Source organism: Callithrix jacchus, chromosome 7 (assembly GCF_049354715.1).
Source record: "Callithrix jacchus isolate 240 chromosome 7, calJac240_pri, whole genome shotgun sequence".
In the NCBI taxonomy this organism is placed as follows: domain Eukaryota; kingdom Metazoa; phylum Chordata; class Mammalia; order Primates; family Cebidae; genus Callithrix; species Callithrix jacchus.
This window is the reverse complement of record NC_133508.1, coordinates 32,480,685-32,503,223: the sequence shown is the minus strand read 5'-3', so window position 1 is coordinate 32,503,223 and position 22,539 is coordinate 32,480,685. Positions and strand designations below refer to the sequence as shown.

General features: G+C 38.1%; 1 protein-coding gene across 1 annotated transcript in view; it reads right to left on the bottom strand.

Annotated features, from left to right (window-relative positions):
• The window catches only part of CCDC7 (coiled-coil domain containing 7), a 467,329-nt gene that overhangs the window by 82,487 nt on the left and 362,303 nt on the right, over positions 1 to 22,539 (bottom strand). Inside the window, exon 36 of the mRNA XM_078329853.1 lies at positions 9,478 to 9,564. Coding sequence (XP_078185979.1) covers positions 9,478 to 9,564 — 87 coding nt within the window. The remainder of the gene's footprint in view (positions 1 to 9,477; positions 9,565 to 22,539) is intronic.

The following is a 22,539-nucleotide window of genomic DNA, read 5'->3' as shown; positions in this document are numbered from 1 at the left end:
ACAATTTGCTCCTGTAAAATCATCTAATTCAAGAGTTTTTAATATATTTACAGAGTTGTTAAACCATCACCACAGTCATTTTTAGAATCTACTTCAGATTTATTCTAATGAATTTCCAGTAAACTATACAAGCATTACTGCTATATTTTCTATTTCCTCTTCCTGACATTTGTACTGTTGTTATATCTATAAATATTAAAAGACATTGTTACAATTATTTCTCTGTATAACTTTATGCCTTTTAAAGAACTGAGAAAAGAAAGAAGAACAAGTACATATTTATAATGTTTGTTATATGAACATTCTTGTTTATAATTTCTGGTTCTTTTTATTATTTCCTGTGGATTTGAGTTACCATCTATTGTCATTTTCCTACTCCAGCATACTATTGCTCCCACCCATTTCCTTTGTGCTGCTATTGTCAAATATATTGCATGTCTGTTACATGTCTATCATGTAATAGGTCCCAAAGTACAGTTACAGATCAATTTTATATATCTATATATGGAACCACACAATTACATTTTAAATCAGTGAAGAGAAGAAAAAAATGCATTTATATATTATGTAATATAATTATTTCACTAATGATTTTGTTGAAAAAACTACAATACAAAACTTGTTTTCAGCCTTAAGAACTTTCTTATTAATAACATGGCCTGATACCAAATCATTCTGTAAAGTTTTATTTATTTCAGATTCTTTTTGAGTTTCACTTTTAAAAATAATTTTGCCAAACATAAGATTATTGGTTGATATTTTCTTCTTTCATCCCTTTGAAAATGCCATCCCACTGCCTTTTGGCCTCCACAGTTTGTTTCTTGGTGGTGGTGTTTTGTGCGTGCGTGCGTGTGTGTAGTGTGTGTGTGTGTGTGTGTGTGTGTGTGTGTGTGTGTCTTCCCAAGACAGAGCCTCACTCATTGCCCATGCTGGAGTGCAGTGGCACAATCTCAGTTCACTGCAATCTTCACCTCCTGGGTTCAAGTGATTCTCCTGCCTCAGCCTCCTGAGTAGCTGGGATTACAGGCCCATACCACCATGCCCAGCTAATTTTGTATTTTGGTAGGTTTCATCATGTGCCAGGCTGGTCTTGAACTGCTGACCTCAAGTCATCCACCTGCTGTGGCCTCCCAAAGTGCTGGGATTACAAGCTTGAGCCACTGTGCCCTGTCTTGGCCTGCAGAGTTTCTGATGCTATGCCACCTATTAATCTTACTAGAATTAACTTTTGTATGGTTACAGTTATGTAACCATACAAAATGATGTTTGAACAACACATAAAAAGGTGATTCCATAAAATTGTAATGGAGCTGGAAATTTCTATCACTTAGTGATGTTGTAGCCATTGTAACATCTTAATTTAATAAATTACTCACATGCCTGTGATGATGCTGGTGTAAACAAACCTACTCTGCTGCCAGATATATAAAAATATAGCACATAGAATTATGTACAGTACATAACACAATGATAATAACAAAAAGCTATGTTACTGGTTTATATATTTTCTTTACTTTTTTCTTTAATTTGAGTGTGTATACTTCTACTTACAAAAATGTCAACTGTAAAACAGCCTCAGACAAGTCCATCAGCATGTATTCCAGAATAAGGCATTGTTATCACAGGAGATGAAAGCTTCATGTGTATTATTTCCTCTGAAGACTTTCCACTGGGGTAAGATGTGGAGGTGGATGACAGTGATGATATTGATGAGCCTGATCTTGTGTAGGGCTAGGCTAACGTGTGCTTGTGTCTGAGTTTTTAACAAAAATGTTTTCAAATTAAAAATTTTAAACAGAAAGCAGCTTATTGAATAAGAATAGAGAAAAAGAAAATGTTTTTGTACAACTGTTAAAAAGTTTGTGTTTTAAGTTAAATGTTATTATAAAACTCCAAACCAAAACAATAAAAATAAAAAAGTTTATAAAGTTAAAAAGTTATAGTAAGCCAAGGTTATTTTTAAGAAGAGATTTTAAAAAAGAAATTTTATGTAGCCTAAGTGTAGCCTAAGTGTACATATGGTGTTTACAAAGTCTACTGTAGTATACAATAATTCCCTAGACCTTTGCATTCACTCACTGCTTACTCACTGACTCACCCAGAGCAACATTCAGTCTTAACAAGCTCTAGTCATGGCAAGTGCCATATACAGGGTTACCATTTGTAATAGTTTATACAGTATTTTTACTGTATCTTTCTATGTTTAGATACAGAATTGCTTACTCTTGTGTTATCATTGCCTGTGGAATGCAGTCCAGTAGCATGCTAGATAAGTTCATAGTCTAGGAGCAATAAGCTATACAATACAGCCTACATGTGTAGAAAGCTATAGCACCGAGATTTCTGTAAGTATACTCTATGATGTTTGCATAATGATGAAGTTGCCTAACGACACATTTCTCAGGACACATTAGGCAACACATGACTGTAGTTGTTCTCTTGCCACTTCAAGGTTTTCACTTTGTCTCTCAATGTTGTTTTTAATTAATTAATTAATCAAATATTTTTATTATACTTTAAGTTCTGGGGTACATGTGCAGATCCTGCAGGATTGTTACATAGGTATACACATGCCATGGTGGTTTGCTGCCTCCATTCCCCCATCACCTACATTAGGTATTTCTCCTGTTATCCCTCCCCAACATCCCCACCCCTTGCTATCCTTCCCCTAGCCCCCCACCCCAAACACACCAGTGTGTTATGTTCCCCTCCCTGTATCCATGTGTTCTCATTGTGCAATGCCCACTTATGAGTGAGAACATGCAGTGTTTGGTTTTCTGTTCTTGTGTCAGTTTGCAGAGAATGATGGTTTCCAGATTCATCCATGTCCCTGCAAAGGACATAAACTCATCCTTTTGATTGGCTGCAAAGTATTCAATGGCGTATATGTGCCACCATGTCTATCCAGTGCATTTTTGATAGGCATTTGGGTTGGGTCCAAGTCTTTGCTATTTTAAGCAGTACCACAGTGAACATACGTGTGCATGTGTCTTTATGACAGAATTGTTTATAATCCTTTGGGTATATACCCAGTAATGAGATTGCTGGGTCAAATGGTATATCTATTTCTAGGTCCGAATCACCACACTGTCTTCCACTATGGTTGAACTGATTTATACTCCCACCAACAGTGTAAAAACATTTCTATTTCTCCACACCCTCTCCAGCATCTGTTTTCTTCCCATTTTTTAATGATCATCATTTGAACCAGCATGAGATGGTATCTCACTGTGGTTGTGATTTGCATTTCTCGAATGACCAGTGATGATGACCAATTTTCATGTTTGTTGGATGTATAAATGTCTTCTTTTGAAAACTGTCTGTTAATATCTTTCACCTACTTATTGATGGAGTTGTTTGCTTTTCGTTGTCTATTTGTTTTAGTTCTTTGTAGATTCTGGATATTAACCCTTTGTCGGGTGAGTAGCTTGCAAAATTTTTTTCCCATTCTACTGGATGCTGGTTCACTCTAATGATTGTTTCTTTTGCTGTGTAGAAGCTCTTAAGTTTAATTAGATTCCATTTGTCTATTGTGGCTTCTGTTGCCATTGCCTTTGTTGTTTTGAAGTCCTTGCCTATGCCTATGTCCTGAATGGTATTACCTAGGTTTTCTTTTAGGGTTTTTTATTGTGTTAAGTCTTATGTTTAAATCTTTAATTCATCTCTAGTTTCAGCTTTCTGCATATGTCTAGCCAGTTTCCTAACACCATTTATTAAACAGAATCCTTTCCCCATTGCTTGTTTGTCAAAGATCAGATGGTTGTCAATGTGTGGTGTTACTTCCAAGGTCTCTGTTCTGTTCCATTAGTCTACATCTCTGTTTTGACACCAGTATCATGTTGTTTTGATTACTGTACCTTTGTAATAGTTTGAAGTCAGGTAGTTTGAAGTCAGGTAGTGTGATGCCTACAGCCTTTTTCTTTTTGTTTAGGATTGTCTTGGCTATGCGGGCTCTTTTTTGGTTTCATATGAAGTTTAAGGAGGTTTTTTCCAGTTCTGTGAAGAAGGTCAATGGTAGTTTGTTAGGTATAGCATTGAATCTCTAAATTGGTTTGGGCAGTATGGCCATTTTCACCATATTGTTTCTTCCTAACCATGAGCATGGAATGTTTCTCCATCTGTTTGTGTTCTTTCTTATTTCTTTGAGCAGTGGTTTGTAGTTCTTCTTGAAGTCTAGTGCTGATTTTCATAAAGAATGCTTCCACACTGTTTACAATAGCAAAGACTTGGAATCAACCCAAATGCCCATTGATGACAGACTGGATTGGAAAAATGTGGCACATATACACCATGGAATATTATGCAGCAATCAGAAATGATGAATTTGTGTCATTTGTAGGGACATGGATGAATCTGGAGAACATCATCCTCAGCAAACTGACACAAGAACAGAAAATGAAACACCGCATATTCTCACTCATAGGTGGGTGATGAAAAATGAGAACGCATGGACACAGAGAGAAGAGTACTAAACACTGGGGTCTATTGGGGAGAAATGGGGAGGGCCAGTGGGAGGTGGAGGTGGGGAGGGATAGCCTGGGGAGAAATGCCAAATGTGGGTGAAGGGGAGAAAGAAAGCAAAACACACTGCCATGTGTGTACCTATGCAACTGTCTTGCATGTTCTGCACATGTACCCCCAAACCTAAAATGCAATAAAAAATTAAAAAAAAAAAAGATGGGTGATACACTAAAAAAAAAAAAAAAAAAAAAAAGAATGCTTCCAGTTTTTGCCCATTAAGTATGATATTGGCTGTGAGTTTGTCACAAAAAGCTTTTATTATTTTGAAATACATTCCATTGATACTAGTTTATTGAGAGTTTTCAGCATAAAGGACTGTTGAATTTTGTCGAAGGCTTTCTCTGCATCTATTGAGATAATCATGTGGTTTTCATCTTTGGTTCTGTTTATGTGATGGATTCCATTTACAGATTTGTGTATGTTGAACCAGCCATATACCCTGGGATGAAGCCTCCTTGATCATGATGGATAAGATTTTTGATGTGCTGTTGCATTCAGTTTGCTCGTATTTTATTGAAGATTTTTCCATCAATGTTCAACATGGATATTGGCCTGAAGTTTACTTTTTTAGTTGTGTCTCTGCCAGGTTTTGGTATCAGGATGATGTTGGTCTCAGATAATGAGTTTAAAGGATTCCCTCTTTTTGTATCGATTGAAATAGTTTCAGACGGAATTGTACCAGCTCCTCTTTGTAAGTCTGGTAGAATTCATCTGGACATGTACTTTGGTTGATAGGCTATTAATTGCTGACTCAACTTCAGAACTTGTTATTTGGTCTATTCAGGGATTCAAGTTCTTCCTGGTTTAGTCTTGGAGGATGTATGTGTCCAGGAATTTATCCATTTCTTCTAGATTTACTATTTTATGTGCATAGTGTTGTTTGTAGAAATCTCTGATGGAAGTTTGTATTTCTGTAGGATTAGTAGTGTTATCCCCTTTATCATTTTTTTATTGCATCTATTTGATTCTCCTCTGTTTTCTTTTTTAATAGTCTTGCTAGCATTCTATCTATTTTGTTGATTTTTTCAAAGAAACAGCTCATGGATTTTGATTTTTTTCAAGGGTTTCTTGTGTCTCCATCTCCTTCAGTTCTGCTCTGATCTTAGTTATTTCTTGTCTTCTGCTAGCTTTTGAATTTGTTTGATCATGCTCCTCTAGTTCTTTTAATTGTGATGATAGGGTGTCAATTTTAGATCTTTTCTCACTTCTCATGTGGGCATTTTGTGCTATAAATTTCCCTCTACAGACTGCTTTAAATGTGTCCTAGAGATTCTGATACATTGCATTTTTGTTCTCACTGGTTTCAAAGAATATCTATTTCTGCCTTTATTTCACTGTTTATCCAGTAGTCATGCAGGAACAGGTTGTTCTGTTTCCATGTAGTTGTGCAGTTATGAGTGAGTTTCTCAATCCTGAGTTCTAATTTGATTGCACTGTGGTCTGAGAGACTGGTTGTTATGATTTCTGTTCTTTTGCATTTGCTGAGGAGTGATTTACTTCCAATTATGTGGTCAATTTTAGAGTAAGTGTGATGTGGTGCTGAGAAGAATGTGTATTCTGTGGAATTGAAATGAAGAGTTCTGTAGATGTCTATTAGGTTCACTTGGTCCAGATCTGAGTTCAAGTCCTAGATATTCTTGTTAATTTACTGTCTCATTGATCTGTCTAATATTAACAGTGGAGTGTTAAAGTCTTCTACTATTATTGTATGGAAGTCTAAGTCTCTTTGTAGGTCATTAAGAACTTGCTTTAGGTATCTGGGTGCTCCTGTATTGGGTGCGTATATATTCAGGATAGTTAGCTCTTCTTGTTGTTTAATCCTTTTACCATTATGTAATGCCCTTCTCTGTCTCTTTTGATCTTTGTTTGTTTGAAGTTCATTTTATCAGAGACTAGGATTGCAACCCCTGCTTTTCTTTGCTCTTTATTTGCTTGGTATATCTTCCTCCTTCCCTTTATTTTGAGTCTATGTGTGTCTTTGCAAGTGAGATGGATCTCCTGAATACAGTACACTGATGGGTCTTGTCTTTTTATCCAATATGTCAGTCTGTGTCTTTTGATTGGGGTATTTAGGCCATTTACATTTCAGGTTAATTATTCAGGTTAATTTATTCCTGCCATTTTGATACTAGCTGGTTGTTTTGTCCATTATTTGATGCAGTTTCTTCATTGTATAGATGGTCTTTACCATCTACAAATGGTACAAAAGTGTACCATTGGTACATTTTTGCAGTGGCTGGTACTGGTTGTTCCTTTCCATATTTAGTGTTTTCTTCAGTAGCTCCTCTAAGGCAGGCCTGGTGGTGATGAAGTCTCTCAGCAATTGCTTGTCCATAATGGATTTTATTTCTTCTTCACTTATGAAGCATAGTTTGGCTGGATATGAAATTCTGGGTTGAAAGTTTTTTTCTTTAAGGATGTTGAATATCGAGCCCCACTCTTCTCTGGTTTATAGGGTTTCTGCAGAGAGATCCACTGTGACTCTGATGGGCTTCCCTTTGTGGATAACTCAATCTTTCTCTCTGGCTGTCCTTAGCATTTTTTTCCTTCACTTCAACCCTGGTAAATCTGACTATGTGCCTTGGGGTTGCTCTTCTTGAGGACTATCTTTGGGTGTTTTCTGTATTTCCTGTATTTGAATGTTGGCCTGCCTTGCTAGGTTGGAAAAGTTCTTCTGGATATTATCCTGAAGAGTGTTTTTCAGCTTGGATTTATCCTCCTTGTCACATTCAGGTATACTGATCAAATGTAGATTAGGTCTTTTCACATAATCCCACATTTCTTAGAGGCTTTGTACATTTCTTTTCACTCTTTTTTCTCTAATCTTGCTTTCTCATTTTATTTCATTGAGTTGATCTTCAATCTGTGATATCCTTTCTGCTGCTTGATCAATTCAGCTATTGAAACTTGTATATGCATCATGAAGTTCTTGTGCTCAGTTTTTCAGCTCCATCAAGTTGTTTATGTTGTTCTCTAAGCTGGTTATTCTTGTTAGCATTTCATCTAACCTTTTTTCAAGGTTCTTAGTTTCTTTGCATTGGGTTAGAACATGTTCCTTTATCTCAGAGAAGTTTGTTATTACCCAGCTTCTGAAGCTTGCTTCTGTCAAGTCATCAAACTCATTCTCCATCCAGTTTTGTTCCCTTGCTGGTGAGGATTTGTGATCCCTTGGAGGAAGAGAGATGTTGTGGTTTTCAGTGATTTCAGCCTTTTGCACTGGTTTCTTCCCATCTTTGTGGATTTATCTACCTTTAGTCTTTGAAGTTGGTGACTTTTGGATGGGGTCTCTGGGTGGATGTTCTTTCTGTTGATGTTGAAGCTATTTCTTTTTTTAAAGTTTTCCTATTAACAGTCAGGCCCCTCTGCTGCAGGACTGCTGCAGGTCCACTTCAGACACTTCTTGCCTGGGAATCACCTGTGGGGGCTGCAGAGCAGCAATGATTGCATCCTCTGGTAGCTTTGTCCCAGAAGGGTAACCACTAGATGTCAGCCAGTGCTCTCCTGTATGAGGCACCTCTTTGGTTATACAGGGCTCAGGGAACCACTTGAGGAGGCAGCCTGTCCCTTATCAGAGCTCAAATGCTGTGCTGGGAGGTCTGTTGCTCCCTTCACTGCTGCTGTGCAGGAACATTTAAGTTTTCTGCAGTGAAACAACTGCCTCTTTTCCCAGGTGCTCTGTCCTGGAAGGTGGGGCTTTATTTATATGTCCCTGATGGGCTGCTGCCTTTTTTCAGAGATGCCCTGCCCAGCAAGGAGGGAGTCTAGTTGCAGTCTGCCTGCAGAGGTGTTGCTGAGCTGCCACAAGCTCTGCCCAGCTGCTGTGTAAACTTCCTTGTGATTTTGTTTATACAAGTATGTTAAAACTGGCTCAGTAATGGCGAACTGCCTCGGTAATGGCAGATGCCCTTCCCTCCACCAAGCTCCACTGTCCTGGGTTGAGCTCAAACTGCTGGGCTGGCTGTGAAAATCCCAATCAGTGGGTTTCAGTTTGCTGGTCTTTGTGGGGGTGGTACCCACCAAGCCAGATCACTTGGCTTCCTGCCTTCAGCCCCCTTTTTTTCAGGGAAATAAGCAGCTCTGTTTTGCAGGCATTCTAGATGCCAGCTAAAACAGCCACCCAGATTTGTACTGGAAATCCATGTTGTCAGGTGAAATGGCCACCAAGTTTTGTGTGGGAAACAAAACTTGGTTATTTAAGGGTGAATCTGCCTTTCTTAGTCCACTGACTTAATGTTAATCTCTTTTGGCAGCATGCTCAAAAGACACACCAGGATCAATACTTTGCATCCTTTAATCTAATTGAGTTGACACTTAATATTAACCATTACAACACACAATCACTTTTGGATGAGTTGTTTTAATGGGGCTCTCTTTGTCTGTCTCTTTCCCTTATGTTCCCTGTCAAGCTCTCTGCCTCTTTGGGTATAACACCAAAAATTAAGAAGAAATGTATCACTGTTTCACCAGTAAAAATGCAGTAGTACACTTTTTGAACTACATAACAAAACTAAAGTAGCTGAAACATTGTCAATTTGCCTGATAACATAACGATATAAGAGGGAATGGGCAATCAATGAAATGATTATCAGTTATATTCATCTTGTTATTACATTCATAAGCTAGCAATTTTGCTTTTTCAAATACAAAGCAACTTTCCTAATTAGCCATAAATAAAAAGCAAATTGAATAGCATTTGAAATATTTTCTCAAGCATATTCTAAGATCACTACAGCATTAGTCTTTTATGGATAACTTTTTAAAATAAATGAGCCCTAAAGTTAATTTTTCATTGAGAATAAATATTAGAGTTCAATTAATTATAGGAGGAAATTCATGAAGACTTTTCTCTCATGTAATATCTACATATAGGTACAGTTGTCATTAGAGATAAATCCATACTTAAACCCCAGAGAAGATAGTAAACCATAAGTAGTTTTTAAAAGTTCTTATTCTTACCAGGATAACTCTTTCTCTTTAACTGTGTCTTAATTTCATCATATATTGTACCTCTCGCAGTTCCACTAGGCAATCGTTCATCAGTCTCTATAAAAGTAAACAGATTTCAAAACACTTTTCTAAGGAAAATGTTAATGTGTGTGTGCGTATGTGTCTAATACACTCCTAATTTGTATTTTTCATTAGAGTAGAAGAATTATAATAAAGTGTCCAGATTGCAGCTACATAGGAACTTAAATTGAAAGGGCAATTAACAATCATATAAGCCTCATTATGTTGAGGCTTAGATGTATTTAGTTATTTGACTAAGACCATATAGCAAGTAATAACAAAATTGAGGCACAGACTTATGCTATCTTCCTTCTTTTTTTTTTTTTAATTTTTTATTGGATTTTAGGTTTTGGGGTACATGAGCAGAGCATACAAGACAGCTGCATAGGTACACACATGGCACTGTGCTTTGCTTTCCTTCTCCCCTTCACCCACATTTGGCATTTCTCCCCAGGCTATCCCTCCCCGCCTCCCCCTCCCACTGGGCCTCCCCTTTCCCCCCCAATAGACCCCAGTGTTTAGTACTCCCCTTTCTGTGTCCATGTGTTCTCATTTTTCATCACCCGCCTATGAGTGAGAATATGCGGTGTTTCATTTTCTGTTCTTCTGTCAGTTTGCTGAGGATGATGTTCTCCAGATTCATCCATGTCCCTACAAATGACACGAACTCATCATTTCTGATTGCTGCATAATATTCCATGATGTATATGTGCCACATTTTTCCAATCCAGTCTATCATCAATGGGCATTTGGGTTGATTCCAGGTCTTTGCTATTGTAAACAGTGCTGCAATGAACATTCGTGTGCATGTGTCCTTATAGTAGAACGATTTATAGTCTTTTGGATATATACCCAGTAATGGGATTGCTGGGTCAAATGGAATTTCTATTCCTAAGGCCTTGAGGAATCACCACACTGTCTTCCACAATGGTTGGACTAATTTACACTCCCACCAACAGTGTAAAAGTGTTCCTTTTTCTCCACATCCTCTCCAGCATCTGTTGTCTCCAGATTTTTTAATGATCACCATTCTAACTGATGTAAGATGGTATCTCAATGTGGTTTTGATTTGCATCTCTCTGATGACCAGTGATGATGAGCATGTTTTCATATGATTGTTGGCCTCATATATGTCTTCTTTCGTAAAGTGTCTGTTCATATCCTTTGACCACTTTTGAATGGGCTTGTTTGTTTTGTTCCTGTAAATCTGTTTGAGTTCTTTGTAAATTCTGGATATCAGCCCTTTGTCAGATGGGTAAACTGCAAAAATTTTTTCCCATTCTGTTGGTTGCCGATCCACTCTAGTGACTGTTTCTTTTGCCGTGCAGAAGCTGTGGAGTTTCATTAGGTCCCATTTGTCTATTTTGGCTTTTGTTGCCAATGCTTTTGGTGTTTTGTTCATGAAGTCCTTGCCTACTCCTATGTCCTGGATAGTTTTGCCTAGATTTCCTTCTAGGGTTTTTATGGTGTTAGGTCTTATGTTTAAGTCTTTAATCCATCTGGAGTTAATTTTAGTGTAAGGTGTCAGGAAGGGGTCCAGTTTCTGCTTTCTGCACATGGCTAGCCAGTTTTCCCAACACCATTTGTTAAAGAGGGAATCCTTTCCCCATTGCTTGTTTTTGTCAGGTTTATCAAATATTGTATAGTTTTAGATATGTTGTGTTGCCTCCGGTGCCTCTGTTTTGTTCCATTGGTTTATATCTCTGTTTTGGTACCAGTACCATGCTGTTTTGATTACTGTAGCCTTGTAGTATAGTTTGAAATCCGGTAGTGTGATGCCCCCCACTGTGTTCTTTTTGCTTAGAACTGACTTGGCTATGTGGGCTCTCTTTTGGTTCCATATGATGTTCATGGTGGTTTTTTCCAGTTCTGTGAAGAAAGTCAATGATAGCTTGATGGGGATAGCATTGATTCTGTAAATTACTTTGGGCAGTATAGCCACTTTCACAATATTAATTCTTCCTAACCATGAACATGGAATGTCTCTCCATCTGTTTGTGTCCTCTCTGATTTCGTTGAGCAGTGGTTTGTAGTTCTCCTTGAAGAGGTCCCTTACGTTCCTTGTGAGTTGTATTCCAAGGTATTTTATTCTTTTTGTAGCAATTGGGAATGGCAGTTCATTCTTGATTTTGCTTTCTTTAAGTCTGTTATTGGTGTAGACGAATGCTTGTGATTTTTGCACATGGATTTTATATCCTGCGACTTTGCTGAAGTTGCTTATCAGTTTCAGGAGTTTTTGGGCTGAGGTGATGGGGTCCTCTAGGTATACTATCATGTTGTCTGCAAATAGAGACAATTTGGTGTCCACCTTTCCTATTTGAATATGCTTTATTTCTTTTTCTTGCCTGATTGCTCTGGCTAGAACTTCCATTACTATATTGAATAGGAGTGGTGAGAGAGGGCATCCTTGTCTAGTGCCAGATTTCAAAGGGAATGCTTCCAGTTTTTGCCCATTCAGTATGATATTGGCTGTTGGTTTGTCATAAATAGCTTTTATTACTTTGAGATACGTTCCATCGATACCAAGTTTATTGAGGGTTTTTAGCAAAAAGGGCTGTTGAATTTTGTCAAATGCCTTCTCTGCGTCAATTGAGATAATCATGTGGTTTTTGTTTTTGGTTCTGTTTATGTGGTGAATTACGTTGATAGACTTGCATATGTTGAACCAGCCTTGCATCCCCGGGATGAATCCTACTTGATCATGGTGAATAAGTTTTTTGATTTGCTGTTGCAATCAGCTTGCCAATATTTTATTGAAGATTTTTGCATCTATGTTCATCATGGATATTGGCCTGAAGTTCTCTTTTCTTGTTGGGTCTCTGCCGGGTTTTGGTATCAGAATGATGTTGGTCTCGTAAAATGATTTGGGAAGGATTCCCTCTTTTTGGATTGTTTGAAATAGTTTTAGAAGGAATGGTACCAGCTCCTCTTTGCGTGTCTGGTAGAATTCGGCTGTGAAGCCATCTGGACCTGGGCTTTTTTTGTGTGGTAGGCTCTTAATTGCTGCCTCGACTTCTGACCTTGTTATTAGTCTATTCATAGTTTCAGCTTCCTCCTGCTTTAGGATTGGGAGGACACAGGAGTCCAGGAATTTATCCATTTCTTCCAGGTTTACTAGTTTTTGTGCATAGAGTTGTTTGTAATATTCTCTGATGATGGTTTGAATTTCTGTGGAATCTGTGGTAATTTCCCCTTTATCATTTTTTATTGCATCTATTTGGTTGTTCTCTCTTTTATTTTTAATCAGTCTGGCTAGTGGTCTGTCTATTTTGTTGATCTTTTCAAAAAACCAGCTCTTGGATTTATTGATTTTTTGAAGGGTTTTTCGTGTCTCAATCTTCTTCAGTTCAGCTCTGATCTTAGTTATTTCTTGTCTTCTGCTGGGTTTTGAGTTTTTTTGATCTTGCTCCTCTAGCTCTTTCAATTTTGACGATAGGGTGTCAATTTTGGATCTCTCCATTCTCCTCATATGGGCACTAATTGCTATATACTTTCCTCTGGAGACTGCTTTAAATGTGTCCCAGAGGTTCTGGCATGTTGTGTCTTCATTCTCATTGGTTTTGAAGAACTTCTTTATTTCTGCCTTCATTTCATTGTTTACCCAGTCAACATTCAAGAGCCAGTTGTTCAGTTTCCATGAAGCTGTGCGGTTCTGGGTTGGTTTCTGTATTCTGAGTTCTAACTCGATTGCACTATGGTCTGAGAGGCTGTTTGTTATGTTTTCAGTTGTTTTGCATTTGCTGAGCAGTGCTTTACTTCCAATTATGTGGTCAATTTTAGAGTAGGTGTGATGTGGTGCTGAGAAGAATGTGTATTCTGTGGATTTGGGGTGGAGAGTTCTGTAAATGTCTATCAGGTTTGCTTGCTCCAGGTCTGAGTTCAAGCCCTGGATATCCTTGTTGATTTTCTCTCTGGTTGATCTGTCTCATATTGACAGTGGAGTGTTAAAGTCTCCCACTATTATTGTGTGGGAGTCTAAGTCTCTTTGTAAGTCATTAAGAACTTGCCTTATGTATCTGGGTGTTCCTGTATTGGGTCCATATATGTTTAGGATTGTTAGCTCTTCTTGTTGTATCGATCCTTTTACCATTATGTATTGGCCTTCTTTGTCTCTTTTGATCTTTGTTGCTTTAAATTCTATTTTATCAGAGATGAGAATTGCAACTCCTGCTTTTTTTTGCTCTCCATTTGCTTGGTAATATTCCTCCATCCCTTTATTTTGAGCCTATGTGTATCCTTGCATGTGAGATGGGGTTCCTGGATACAGCACACTGATGGGTTTTGGATTTTTATTCAATTTGCCAGTCTGTGTCTTTTGATTGGTGCATTTAGTCCATTTACATTTAGGGTTAATATTGTTATGAGTGAATTTGATACTGCCATTTTGATGCTAAGTGGCTGTTTTGCCTGTTAGTTGTTGTAGATTCTTCATTATGTTGATGCTCTTTAGCATTTAGTGTGATTTTGGAATGGCTGGTATTGGTTGTTCCTTTCTATGTGTAGTGCCTCTTTTAGGAGCTCTTGTAAAGCAGGCCTGGTGGTGACAAAATCTCTGAGTACTTGCTTGTTCGCAAAGGATTTTATTTTTCCTTCACTTCTGAAGCTCAGTTTGGCTGGATATGTAATTCTGGGTTGAAAGTTCTTTTCTTTAAGAATGTTGAATATTGGTCCCCACTCTCTTCTGGCTTGTAGTGTTTCTGCCGAGAGATCTGCTGTGAGTCTGATGGGCTTCCCTTTGGGTGACCCGACCCTTCTGTCTGGCTGCCCTTAGTATTCTCTCCTTTATTTCAACCTTGTTGAATCTGACGATTATGTGCCTTGGGGTTGCTCTTCTTGCGGAATATCTTTGTGGTGTTCTCTGTATTTCCTGCATTTGAGTGTTGGCCTGTCTTGCTACGTGGGGGAAATTTTCCTGGATGATGTCCTGAAGAGTATTTTCCAGCTTGGATTCATTCTCTTCGTCCCCTTCTGGTACACCTTTCAAATGTAGGTTAGGTCTTTTCACATAGTCCCACATTTCTTGGAGACTTTGTTTATTCCTTTTTGCGCTTTTTTCTCTGATCTTGGTTTCTCGTTTTATTTCATTGAGTTGGTCTTCGACTTCAGATATTCTTTCTTCTGCTTGGTCAATTCGGCTATTGAAACTTGTGCATGCTTTGCGAAGTTCTCGTATTGTGTTTTTCAGCTCCTTTAATTCATTCATATTCCTCTCTAAGTTATCCATTCTTGTTATCATTTCCTCATATCTTTTTTCAAGTTCCTTAGTTTCTTTGCATTGATTTAATACACGTTCTTTTGGCTCACCAAAGTTTCTCATTATCCACCTTCTGAAGTCTAATTCTGTCATTTTGTCACAGTCATTCTCCATCCAGCTTTGTTCCCTTGCTGGTGAGGAGTTTTGGTCCTTTCTAGGAGGTGAGGTGTTCTGGTTTCAGGTGTTTTTCTCCTTTTTTCGCTGGTTTCTTCCCATCTTTGTGGATTTATCTGCTTGTCGTCTGCGTAGTTGCTGACTTTTTGATTGGGTCTCTGAGTGGACACCCAGGTTGTTGATGATGAAGTATTTCTGTTACTTGGTTTTTCTTCTACCAGTCTAGCTCCTTTGCTGTATGACTGCTGAGGTCCACTCCAGGCCCTGCTTGTCTGGGGTGCACCTCTAGCAGCTGTGGCACAGCGAGGGATGCTATTAGTTTCTTTTTCTGCTATCTTTGTCCCAGGATGATGCCTGCCAAATGTCAGTCTTTTGGATATAGAGGGTTCAGGGAGCTGCTTGTTGAGACAGTCTGTGCTTTATAGGAGCTCAATTGCTAATCTGTGTGCTCTGTTGTTCATTCAGGGCAGTTAGGCTGCCATGTTTGATTCCGCTGCAACAGAGCTCATTAAAAAAACCCTTTTTTTCTCAAATGCTCTGTGTTGGGGGGTTTGGGCTTTATTTTTGGATGTTCGTTGAGGTGTCCTGCTCAGCTAGGAGGCAGACTAGCCACTGTTTGCCTGACGAGGCTCCACCCTGCTGTTGTGTGGTTCGCCCTGTTTCTGCAGGCTCTGCTGGTCTGCTATGGTCTCCGCCATGCACTGCAGCAGAGCCTTTCTGTTGTAGTGGGTTGCCTCGGCAACGGCAGGCTGCCTCAGCAGTGGGCGTGTATCTCAGTAGGGACGGGTTGCCTCGGCAACGGCTGGCTGCGTCAGCAGTGGGCGTGTATCTCTGTTGGGGCGGGTTGCCTCAGTAATAGTGGACGCCCCTCCCCCACAGAGCGTCTCAGATTGTCTGCACAGGAATTGTTTGAAATTGCAGTTTTGTTCGTCCCACTGGGCTAACCCAAACGCTCTGTCCCTGCAATCCCCTGGCTGGCCCACTGTCCAAGTCTCGTTCAGTCTCAAGTCCAGCCCTCTCAAGTCTCAGGTTGCCAGTTTAACAGGGCACCCAGACAAGTGCGCCCCGTGGGGAGTGCTGGGTAAGGCCGGCTGCCACCACCCCGGCTGCTGGCTTTGCCAGGCAGAGGTACTGCCTGCCGTCCCGCGTCTCCTTTATACTTGGGAATTTCCCCGTTCTGTGGGCAACAAAGATCAGTCTGGAAATGCAGCTCTGACTCACCGTTTGCGGATTCAACGTGAGCTCCAATCCTGGGTTGTTGTCATAGCGCCATCTTGAGTCCTCCCCCGCTATCTTATTTCTTAATTATTTTTCCATATAATGCAATCTCACATGCAAACTTAAATCATAATAGATAGTTTGTGGTACTAACATAACTTTTAAGTATTTATTAAAAACACATTTATACTGTAGGGGTATATCTGGTGAGGTGGAACATAAATTATTTTTTCATAGTTGATCTGTCTGTACACAATGGTCATCATTGCTCACAAAATGTAATAAAACATAAGTTCTTTGACTCATCCAGAAATATTTATAGTCTATTTTAGGTGGTTTAATCATAATTCAAATAGGCATCAGTGATAAAAGAGAATAACAAGTCATTTAATGAAAAAAGTTTTCTCTCTGGTTCTCTTAGCAGGTAGACTTTGTAGGTGAAAAGAAGAAAACAGGAATATTTGTAGTAGTACCAGCATTAGAATTGTACTCCTTTTCATTTGAGTTTTTACATAATTTATATATTTTGTTGGATTTAGAAACTAATATCTAGGTATAATTATGGAAAAACTAAAGTGAAATATATTAAATAGAATTTTATATTGAAAAATGGATAATTAGAATTGGTAAACCTGGTTACCTATTGAAACTAAAGTTATTTTGTGTGACACTTGGTTCTACCAGAGCATGTACCTGAAGTTAGACACCTGTAATGATCCTGAACAATAGAGCGGAAGTCTTGCTTTGGAAAATTGGCTGAGTCCATAATTAATGTTAAAATTTGTACTATTATCATGGCAGCCCAAATATATCACCAATATAATTTAAATAGAGGCAGAAACTAGATTATGCATCATTGTAAAAATGCATCATATTGGCCAGGCACAGTGGCTCATGCTTGTCATCCCAGCACTTTGGGAGGCCAAGGCAGGTAGATCACGAGTTCAGGAGTTTGAGACCAGCCTGGCCAACATAGTGAAACCTCATCTTTACTAAAAATACAAAAATTAGCCAGGCATGGTGGCATGCATCTGTAGTCCCAGCTACTTCAGAGGCTGAGGCAGGAGAATCGCTTGAACCCATGAGGTGAAGGTTGTGATGAGCCAAGATCATGCCACTGTACACTAGCCTGAGCAACAGAGTGAGACTCTGTCCATCATATTGGACAAACAAGTTTTCAATAATTCAGTTACAACATTTTGTAAAAATAATGAGTGATATGCAACAGAAAACTGAGAAACATTAACAGGTATATTTCAACTCTTTTGTCTTTCTCTTACAGATATAAGTAAGAAAGGCTGATTCATTTGCATTAAGAAATCAAAGGATTTTTAGACAATCAGGGAGTTAATAAGGAGAGTATTTTAGAGTTAAACACAAAAAATACAGAGTTATGTGCTGGAGAAATTTGTCAACTAGTAAAAGTCACAATGTTCCTCCCTCACATTATTATCCTCTTGCTTTAAATTTTATAAAATCTTATCCTGCTTAGAGCTCCTGAGCTTTTAAAAATGTTTACATGTTTAAACCATACTATTTTTCTATTTAAAGTGTCTAATTCAATGCTTACTAATATGGTCACAGAAATGTGTAATCATTACCTCAGTCAACTTTATAATCTTTTTCACATTTACATTAATTATATTCTACTGAGATATAGAAGCATTACTTCTTTATTTATAGCTTTTTTCTCTTTCCTCAGTTTTTGTGCTATTGTGATAGATACTATACCTGCAAATGTTAAGGGCAATGTAATAATATTGTTATAATTATTTTAACTTTTTGCCTTTTAAATAAACTGAGAAAAGAAAGAAGAGCAAGTACATATTTATAGTATTTGCTATATGAACACACTTATTTATATTTTTTGGTTTTTTATTGTTGCTTTGTATTTATCATCCAGTGTTATTTTCTTACACTGTATATCACTTCTCCCTCCCAACACCGTTGTTTTGCTATTATAAATATATAACATGTTGATATGTTATATGCCTAATTATATAATTAAATGAATATTTTTTACAATGGTCTTTTAGAGAAATTAGGAAAAGAAAGGAGGTGGAATACACATTTATACATACTGTCTTTTGCAATTATAACATTTAACTCAGACCTTTCTTGGGGGGATTCAAATTACTGTCAGAGGTCAATTCATTTTAGTCTAAAGAACTTTAGAATTTCTTGGAAAACAGTTCTGCTGGGAATAAAATCTCCTAACTTTTACTTATTTAGCAATTTCTGCATTTCACCTTTTCTGAAAAATAGTTTTGCTAGCAATAAAATTATTGGTTGGTAGATTATTTTTCTTTCAGCAATTTTAACATACAACACCACTGCCTCCTGGACTTTGTAAGTTTCTAATACTAAGTCAGATATTAATCTTACTGAGGATCCCTTCTACGTCATGAACTGTTTTTCTTTTGTGGCATTCTACCTTTTCTCTGTCTTTCAATATTTTTACAATGATGAGTCTAGTCACGAATTGATTTGTGTTTATTCTACTTAGATTTAATAGAGCTTGGATGTATAGATTAATATTACCCAGTAAATAATTTTCAGCCGGGCGTGGTGGCTCAAGCCTGTAATCCCAGCACTTTGGGAGGCCGAGACGGGTGGATCACGAGGTCAAGAGATGGAGACCATCCTGGTCAACATGGTGAAACCCCGTCTCTACTAAAAATACAAAAAATTAGCTGGGCACGGTGGCAGGTGCCTGTAATCCCAGCTACTAAGGAGGCTGAAGCAGGAGAATTGCCTGAACCCAGGAGGCGGAGGTTGCGGTGAGCCGAGATCGCGCCATTGCACTCCAGCCTGGGCAACAAGAGCGAAACTCCATCTCAAATAATAATAATAATAATTTTCAAAATATTCAGCCATTTTTCTGCAAATATTTTTTCTTATTATCTCTCTACCTGGAATACTCCCCGCTTCTGGTATTCCCATTATATTAAATTTGTTTATTCCTTCTTCTGACAGTTCAAATCTTTTCTTGACCCTGTAATGAATTTTCCATTGCAGTTATTTTACCTTTCAATTCCAAATATTAATTAGGTTATCTTTTTTTTTCAAATTTTTTATTGCATTTTAGGTTTTGGGGTACATGTGAAGAACATGCAAGATTGTTGCATAGGTACACATATGGCAGAGTGATGTGCTGCCTTCGTCCCCATCACCTATATCTGGCATTTCTCCCCATGCTATCTCTTCCCAACTCCTCACCCCCCACTGTCCCTCCCCATATCTCCCCAACAGACCCCAGTGTGTGATGTTCCCCTCCCTGTGTCCATATGTTCTCATTGTTCAACACCCACCTATGAGTGAAAACATGCAGTGTTTCATTTTCTGTTCCTGTGTCAATTTGCTGAGAATGATGGTTTCCAGTTTCATCCATGTCCCTACAAAGGACACGAACTTATCGTTTTTGATGGCTGCATAGTATTCCATGGTGTATATGTGCCACATTTTCCCTGTCCAGTCTATCATTGATGGGCATTTGGGTTGATTCCAGGTCTTTGCTATTGTAAACAGTGCTGCAATGAACATTTGTGTGCATGTGTCCTTATAGTAGAACGATTTATAATCCTTTGGATATGTACCCAGTAATGGGATTGCTGTGTCAAAGGGAATTTCTATTTCTGGATGCTTGAGTAATCACCACACTGTCTTCCACAATGGTTGAACTAATTTACACTCCCACCAGCAGTGTAAAAGTGTTCCTATTTTTCCACATCCTCTCCAGCATCTGTTGTCTCCATATTTTTTGTACCACAATTTTGATATCTGTTTGATAAAATATTGTCATTATACCTTCTTGTTTTTTAAGAAAAGTTTTATTTATTTGACCATATCATTACTTGACTACTTTGTAGTCATTGTCTGCTAAATCTAACATGTAGGACTCTCCCAAAGCAGATTTCCTTGCCTTATTCCTTGTGTTTGGGTTACAGTGTACTGTTGCTGTGCATGTCTCAAACTTTTTTCCTACAATCTGGATATTTTAGATAATGTATTACAGCAAATCTGTATGCTGATTGACTCCTCCTTTTTGGGGGGCTTGTTGTTTTTGTTTGCTTCTTATTCTTGGTGGGGTGTGTGTTTTTGTATGTGTGTGATTTGATAGAAGTATTTGACTAAAGTCTCTTTCCTCTACAGTGTAAAGTCTCTTATGTTGCTCTTTGAGGGCATCTCCTGAGGCATGCAAATACTCTCCCTTGGATGGCAGTGGTTTTAGCAGGGTGCTCTTTCAAAGTCTCTTTCTATTATTTATTTGTAAAAGTGTCTTCTTCTGATATCACACCAATGGTCACTGTCATCCAAGTGTGTCTAACCCTGTAACACCAGTACTAAATTAAGTTGTGTAATTGCTAAAAAATATAACTAAATAACTTTACTGCAGCTGAGAGGTTACAAACTTCACTGATATTTTTCCCATATAGAGTGATTGTTAACCAACAAAATAACTATCTGTTATATACATCTTTTAATCACATCCATCAGCTAGCCTTTCTTACCCAACACAAGGAAGCTAAGAACATTGATAAAAGATTATAGGAACTGCTAACTAGAATAACCAGTGTAGAGAAGAATATAAATAACCTAATGGAGTTGAGAAACACAGCATGAGAACTTCATGAAGCATACACACATTTTAATAGCCAAATCAATCAAATGGAAGAGAGGATATCAGAGATTGAAGATCAGCTCAATGAAAGAAAGTGAGAATACAATATTAGAGAAAAAAGAAAGAAGAGAAACAAACAAAGCCTCCGAGAAATATGGGATTATATAAAAGACCAACTATGTTTGATCAGTGTACCTGGAAGTGAAGGAGAGAATGAAACTAAGTTAAAAAACATTTTTCAGTATATTATCCAGGAGAACTTCCCCAACCTAGCAAGGCAGCCAACATTCAAATTCAAAAAATACAGATAACATCACAAAGATACTCCTTGAAAACAAAACCCCCAAGACATATAGTTATCAGATTCACCAAGGTTGAAATGAAGGAAAAAATGCTAAGTGCAGCCAGAGAGAAAGGTTGGGTTAACCAGAAAGGGAAGGTCATCAGACTATCAGTGGATCTCTCAGGCAGAAACCCTACAAGCCAGAATAGAGTGGGGGTCAATATTCAACATTTTTTTAAAAAAGAATTTTCAGCCCAGAAATTCATATCCAAACAAACTAAGCTTTATAAGAAAAGGAGAAATAAAATACTTTACAGACAAGCAGAACCTGAAAGATTTTGTCACCACCAGACCTGCCTTACAAGAGCTCTTGAAGGAAGCACTAAATATGGAAAATACAACTGGTACCAGCCACAGCAAAAACATACCAAATTGTAAAGACCACTGATGCTATGAAGAAACTGCATTAACTAACAGGCAAAATAACCGGTTAGCATCATAATGGCAGGATCACATTCACACATAATAATATTAAACTTAAATGTAAGTGGGCTAAATGCCCTAATTAAAAGACACAGACTGGCAAACTGGATAAAAAGTCAAGACCCATCAGTGTGCTGTATTCAGGAGACCCATCTCATGGTCAAAGACGCACATAGGCTCAAAAAAAAGGGATAAAGGAATATTTACCAAGCAAGTGGAAAGAAAAAAAAGAGAGAGAGAGAGAGAGAAGGGCATCACATAATGGTAAAGGTATCAATGCAACAATAAGAGCTAAATAGCTATATATGCACCCAATACAGGAGCACCCAGATATATAAAGCAAGTTCTTAACAACCTACAAAGAGACTTAGTTTCCCACACAATAACAGTGGGAGACTTTAATACCACACTGTCAATATTAGACAGATAAATGAGACAGAAAATGAACTAGAATATCAAGGACTTGAAATCAGCTCTGGACAAAGTGAGCCTAATAGACATCTACAGAACTCACCACCCCAAATCAACAGAATATACATTATTCTCAGTACCACATTGGACTTACCCTAAATAAGTCAATTTTAAAGCAGGGACAGTTTTAGCTGTGTATTTTGAAAAAGTTGTCTCTAAGTGCTATAGCTGATTAAGTTAAAATGAGTGATCTGTGTCCACTTGAGCAGTCTTTTAGTAATAAAGGATTTGGTTATATTTTAATTCTTTAGAACTGATTCTCATTCTTGTCAATCAACTGTGAATTTTCTGTGTTAATTTCTAGCAGAGGTAATAGAGTTAATCCAAAATCATAGGTGTATTAAAGTCCAGATTGACAAGTATACTCAACAAACCAGGCACTGAGCTGAAAAAGGGATTATTTCCCAGTGGGCCTTAAGGACCACATAAATCCCTGTGCAAAAATCAAGAAACAGAGACAGGAAGTGACTCGCCTAAGGCTTGTCACTTGAAACTGAGTGGCTGACTGACTGGCAGAGGACTGGAAATCAATTCCATATCTCCGGACCTCTAATTTCAGAGGGTGCA